At 40.4% G+C, this 6,614-nt stretch overlaps 1 protein-coding gene across 1 annotated transcript in view; it reads left to right on the top strand.

Moving 5' to 3' along the window:
• The window catches only part of LOC141430341 (uncharacterized), a 27,782-nt gene extending 26,997 nt beyond the window's left edge, over nt 1–785 (top strand). The window contains exon 4 of the mRNA XM_074091001.1: nt 6–785. Coding sequence (XP_073947102.1) covers nt 6–760 — 755 coding nt within the window. The 3' untranslated portion in view covers nt 761–785. The remainder of the gene's footprint in view (nt 1–5) is intronic.
• Nucleotides 786–6,614: the final 5,829 nt, after the last annotated feature.

Here is a 6,614-nt window from a genome sequence, read left to right as displayed (position 1 = left end):
CTTAGCCCTGGGCGAATCTATTGACGATGTACCAGAATACGGCAAAGCTATTCACGAAAGTCTAGCCAGCCTGTGGCTGCCGATACTTAAAAAGGGGTTGCAAAAAGAGAATAAGGAGAAACTCATAAAAAATTACCTGATACCGGACAACTGCAGGTTTCTACAGTCTCCAAAACTCAATGCGGAAATCTCTGCCGCGGTATCAGAAATAGTCCGAGGCCGCGACAAAAAGCTAGCCGGTTTCCAACAACAGCTCGGCGCAGGCATCACCGCCATTAATAAAGGCATCGAGACAGTACTCAGCAGTGATAATAAAGCTCAAGCCTTAACTTTTCTTAGCGACAGCTGCCGAATCTTAACAGATCTGCACTGGGCTTCGACTAGAGACCGAATCAAGTTGATAACCCCTAGCTTGGAGAAAAATATCCTCCATATAATCCAAGACTCGGAAAGAGATGACACTCTGTTCGGCAATTCATTATCAGACAAAATTAAGGCAAGTAAAGCCATTCACAGGCAAGGCCAGCAGATCAAAAATAAGACCGGTGTAAATCAAACCTTTACTCCACGTCAATCGACAGCTTATCGTTACAACCAGCAGGGAAACTGGAGAGGTCCACCTCGCTTTCCGACCAGCAGAGGTGGACGAGGCAGCCACATGAAGCCATTTCCAACGAGGCGACCTTACAGTCACAATTACAACACGACGACAGCGAAGCCCGCTTGTCAGTTCAGGCCACGTGCACCAACACAACAATAACCCAGGTACACTCAGGTAGGCTTAGTTCATTTTACGATTGTTGGCTGAACGTAACTCAAAATACTAACGTTTTATCCTGGATTCGAGACGGTTATAAAATTAATTTTTCTAAAAGCGTTGAACAGTCACCATAAGGCCTTCCGCTTGTTTACCTGAAAAAAGTCTAAATAGCGCAAACGCAATTAACAAATTATTAGAGCTTGGAGCTATATCACAATGCGATGAATCAAATTATCAATTCATTTCAAAATTTTTTTTGGCACCTAAACCTAACGGTGACTTACGTTTCATATTAAATTTACAGGGTCTGAATAACTTTATACATAAAAAACATTTTAAGATGGAAGACTATCGCACCGCATCTAAATTAATTCCGAGAAATGGTTTTTTAGCTACGATCGATCTGAAAGAAGCCTATCTCCTTATACCAATTCATGTTTCAGACCGAAAATATTTACGTTTCCAATTTCAAGCTCATGGTTCTGCAAAGATTTTAACATATCAGTTTAATGCCTTACCATACGGTTTATCGATTGCACCGTGGGTGTTCACAAAGGTAATGAAAGAGGTCATAACACACTTGAGATTACGCGGCTACAAATCAGTAATATACTTAGATGACATTCTTTGCATAGGAGACGACTATAATGACTGCCGTAAAAACGTAAACGAAACCGTTAGATTACTTCAGTGTTTGGGCTTCGTTATAAACTTTAATAAAAGTTCAATGGAACCGAACCAAAATTGCAAATTTCTGGGATTCAATTTTGATACCCGTGGTTTATCCGTATCATTGCCAGATGATAAACGTAATAAAATCGCACAATAGTAGGTAAATTCATAAAACTGCCTTGTTGTACCATTCGCGAATTTGCGCAGTTGATTGGCGTACTTATTGCAGCTTGCCCGGCTGCCCAGTACGGTTGGCTATACACTAAAATTTTAGAACGCCAAAAGTTCCTTGCTTTACAAAAATACAATGACAACTTTGAAGCCAAGATATCATTACCGGATACGATTCGGGCCGACTTGAACTGGTGGATTAAAAATATCGCTACAACTTTTAGCCCAATGAGAACAGGTAATTTTAAATATGAAATTTTCACAGACGCGTCAAGATCGGGCTGGGGAGCCGTATGTGGCAATAAAAAAGTTAACGGTACTTGGAAAACAATTGAGTTGAAATACCATATAAATTATTTGGAATTATTCGCGGTTTTTCTGGGCCTAAAAAGTCTCGTTTCAGACGTAACAAATTGTGCAATATTATTACGCGTCGACAATACAACCGCTATAAGTTATATCAATCGTATGGGCGGGATACAATTCCCACATTTGAATGACCTATCCAGGTCTATTTGGCAATGGTGCGAAAATCGTAACATTTGGTTGTATGCATCCTATGTAAATACCAAAGATAATCGCGCGGATGAAGAATCCCGGAAAATTAATCCAGACACAGAATGGGAGTTATCAGATGAAGCTTATGCAACAATCTTAAAAAACTTTGGACAGCCAAATTTGGACTTATTCGCTTCTCGTGCGAACGCCAAATGCGACGCATTTGTCTCTTGGAGACAAGAACCCGATGCAACAGCTATTGATGCATTTACGCTCAACTGGAACTCTTATTCTTTTTACGCATTTCCTCCATTCTCGCTAGTTCTAAAATGCTTGAGAAAAATAGAAGATGACGAAGCTACGGGCATCCTAGTATTCCCATATTGGCCTTCACAGCCTTGGTTTCCTCTTCTGACAAAACTCTTAGTGTCAGAGGTAATAACATTCGGCCCTAGTAAAAATTTATTAAAATCAAATTTCAGGGACCATCATCCCCTACATGCCAGCCTTACCCTGGGTGCCGCGACGCTTTGCGGGCGGCGTTCATCCGCCGGGGGTCCCCGCCAGAGACAGTACCATTAATGTTAGCTTCATTAGCCGACACTACTGTCAAGCAATATAATGTTTCTATTAAACTATGGTGGGAATATTGCACTATTAAAAACATCGACGCTACCTGTCTATCAAAACCCGCCGTAATGAGCTTCTTAACGGAACAGTTCAATAAGGGCTGTTCATATGGTACGCTAAATAGCCATCGCTCGGCACTTTCGTTACTGCTCGGCAGCGAGATAGGCGCGGACGATTGTATAAAAAGACTTCTGAAGGGAGCTTTTAAGTTAAAACCAGTAACACCCAAATATACCACCACGTGGGACCCACAAATAGTCTTAAACCACATTGCATCCTGGTATCCTAATATTGAATTAACTCTAGAGAAAATTACTAAAAAATTAGTAACCTTATTGGCCCTCTGCACGGCTCACAGAGTTCAGACCCTATCCCTAATAAAATTAGAAAATATTTCAGAAATGTCAAACGGAATCAAAATTGCCATTGTAGATATAATCAAAACTTCAGCCGTAGGCAGAGAACAACCCATACTAAACCTACCATTTTTTCGAGAAAAAATGAGCATTTGCCCTGCTACGGTCCTTAAGGATTACATTTTTGTTACAAAAAATTTAAGAACCGATAGCACAGGAAAATTGGTTTTAACATTCAAGCGACCCTACAAGCCCGCCAGCAGTCAAACTTTAAGCCGCTGGATCAAGCAAGTATTGATCGATAGTGGCGTCGATGTGACCGTATACGGGGCGCACAGCACGCGCCATGCGGCTACTTCAGCCGCTAACGCGGCTGGCATTAGTTTGGATACAATTAGAAAAGCTGCGGGCTGGTCAAGCTCTTCTAATGTCTTTGCCAGATTCTATAACCGACCAATAATCCAAAACGATAATTTTGCTAGGTCTGTTTGCTTACCAGCAACTAGCGTAAATATTAACGAATAATTTGTTTTGTTTAGTTTAATGTTAACAAATAATTTGTTTATGATTTAGGCATGTAGAATTGTCGCCTGTTTAGTTAGGATGTGTGAATTAACACTAATTAAGTTATATTGTGTGTATTAACATAATAAAATACTATTACAATCAACGGCACATTTTATTCTTCACAAAACTCAACTCTAAACATCTACTTGTTAAACTCTTATATCGAAGAATGAAGCGATGAAATATAATAGATGATCAAACGAACTTGGCAAAGTGAAGTTCGATCACTATTATGTGAATCGCTTCATTCGAAGATATAACATAATCACCCGCCCAGCCCTAGGTGAAACCCAGAGAAAGTTTTGTGAATTAGCTCTAAAAATATGAAGTTGCTTGCAGCGCCCCACTTAGGGATGCCGGCGGCCGGATGTAACAAAACCTAGTTTTAGTCAAATTAAATACTCTAAAATGCGTGCAAGTTGCCTGTATGTTTGAGGACTACTACTTGTTAAACTCTTATATCTTCGAATGAAGCGATTCACATAATAGTGATCGAACTTCACTTTGCCAAGTTCGTTTGATCATCTATTATTGTTCATTAAAGTGAGAGCTAAAAAAAAAAACAATTTAATCATGTCAAAAAGAACGGCATCCGAAAAGGCTATAGTACTGTAGACCACATACATGCGTTGCGGCAGGTTATACAGAAGACCGAAGAGTATAACCTCCCCCTTTGCCTTGCATTTGTAAACTACTAGAAAGCCTTCGATTCGATCGAGACTTGGGCTGTGCTGCAGGCTCTCCAGCGGTGCCAAGTTGACTACCGGTATATCGAAGTGTTGAAGTGTCTGTACGAAAACGCCACTATATCCGTCCGACTACCGGACTAGAGCACGACGCCTATTCCTCTGCAGCGGGGAGTCAGACAAGGAGATGTGATCTCTCCGAAACTGTTCACTGCTGCACTGGAGGATGCTTTTAAGATTCTGAACTGGGAAGGACAAGGCATCAACATTAATGGCGAGTACTTTAATCACCTTCGATTCGCCGACGATATTGTGGTCATGGCTGAGAGACCATGGAGGACTTCAGTGCTATGCTCGCCGACCTCAGCAGTTTCCGACCGAGTTGGCTTGAAAATAAACATAGACAAGACGTAACTCATGTCTAATGTCCATGTTGTGCCAACTTCCGTAATAGTCAGAGGCTCTGCGCTCGAAGTTGTTGACAAGTATGTATACCTGAGACTAACAATCCAGATAGGTAGATCCAATTTCGAGAAAGAGATCACTCGTCGAATCCGACTCGGCTGGGCAGCGTTCGGGAAGCTTCGCAGTGTCTTTTCTTCCAATTTATCGCAATGTTTGAAGTCAAAAGTCTTTGACCAATGTGTGCTGCTGTGATGATTTACGGATCTGAGACGTGCGTGGTCGCTAACGATGGGCCTCATGAGGAAGCTCAAAGTCACTCAGAGGGCTATGCACGGGGTTTCTCTGCGGGATAGAATCCGAAATGATGATATCCGCAGTAAAACTAAGGTTACCGACATAGCCCGAAGAATTGCGAAACTAAAGTGGCAGTGGGCAGGGCACATTGCTCGCAGAACTGATGGCCGATAGGATCAGAAGGTTCACGAATGGCGTCCGCGGACCGGGAGACGAGGTGTCGGTAGGCCTCCAACAAGATGGAGCGACGACCCGGTTAAGATCGCGGGATCGCGGTGAATGCGGAAAGCACAAGACTGGTCTGAGTGGAGAGCCTTGGAGGAGGCCTATGTCTAGCAGTGGACGTCTTTCGGCTGACATGATGATGTCAAACAGAAAGTCTCGTGTTAGGATTTTTTGAACAATTAGACAATGATTCCCGTAAAGTCAAGTAGGTAGAACTAATGACAAAATATAATTTCTCGTGTGGGCAAGGAAAAACAGTAAATAATACAAAAATTAACAGCTTAAGGCCTACATGAAAATAAATATTTTATTGAAATATACGTACAAAGTAAGAAGCCGGATAGTCGGCGCTTTTTGCCGACTATTCGCCGACTAGTCGCCGACTACGAAAGTGGCCGGATAGTCGGCTTTCCCGACTAGTCGGCGACTAGTCGGCACATCTCTAGTAAATATGAACATGATATTTTTAAAATATTAGTTTAGTCTCATTTCAGTATCTGGTTTTAATATCTAATTTTTTTTAGTGCCTTTTTTCAAATGAGCATCCGGGTCACTTGATGGAAAGCAATCACCGCTGCCTATGGGCTAGTGGGCAGATGACGGATGCAATTTATGTCAAAATAATGTCTAACGATATATGTATATGGATATGACTATGATTAGTTTAAAAAGAGAACATAATTGAAAAATAGTTTGATAATTTTATTGTTTTTTATTTATTTATTTATTTATTGATATTGTATAAACTGTGTTTATAAGGTTGTATAAGCTGTGTTTTATTTCTTTATTGTTGTAAGAAGTAATTTTTTTTTCTATATTACATATTTTAAGAAAGAAAGAAAGAAAGAAAAGAAAATACATTTATTCACAACACAAGACAACAAAATTATTAGGTACAAAAAAAACAACACAAAGGTATGTGTCATTGCGGTTGTGAATCGGACACTGGGTCAGCATAATGCTGAAGTGTTAAAAACACCCCATTTTCAGTACATTCCTCTTATACTTCACTATCCACTTATGTAGGGAAAATGATCTCTTTACATCTATAGATATAAAAGGTGCATTGCATATTCATAAAGTGATACTTCACCATTATTAGGAACATTATCACCATCCCTCAAATTTCTATAATTTTTTATACAATAATATTAATCAAAGTTTAATTAAAGTCTTGTCCATACTATGTTTTCGTTACCATATTGCATCCATCGTACGCCCTTTACTATGGACACACCTTTGTGAGATTGATAGGCTTGTTTTTTTAAAATCCCTAAGTTGTACCGCTCCCGACGCAATTCAAGGAAGCTAGCCTTATGCTACTCTTAGTTGACCCTAAACTCTTTATTG

Source organism: Choristoneura fumiferana, chromosome 8 (genome assembly GCF_025370935.1).
Source record: "Choristoneura fumiferana chromosome 8, NRCan_CFum_1, whole genome shotgun sequence".
In the NCBI taxonomy this organism is placed as follows: Eukaryota; Metazoa; Arthropoda; class Insecta; order Lepidoptera; family Tortricidae; genus Choristoneura; species Choristoneura fumiferana.
Note: the sequence above shows the minus strand (reverse complement) of the source record. Positions and strands in the feature narration are given on the sequence as shown.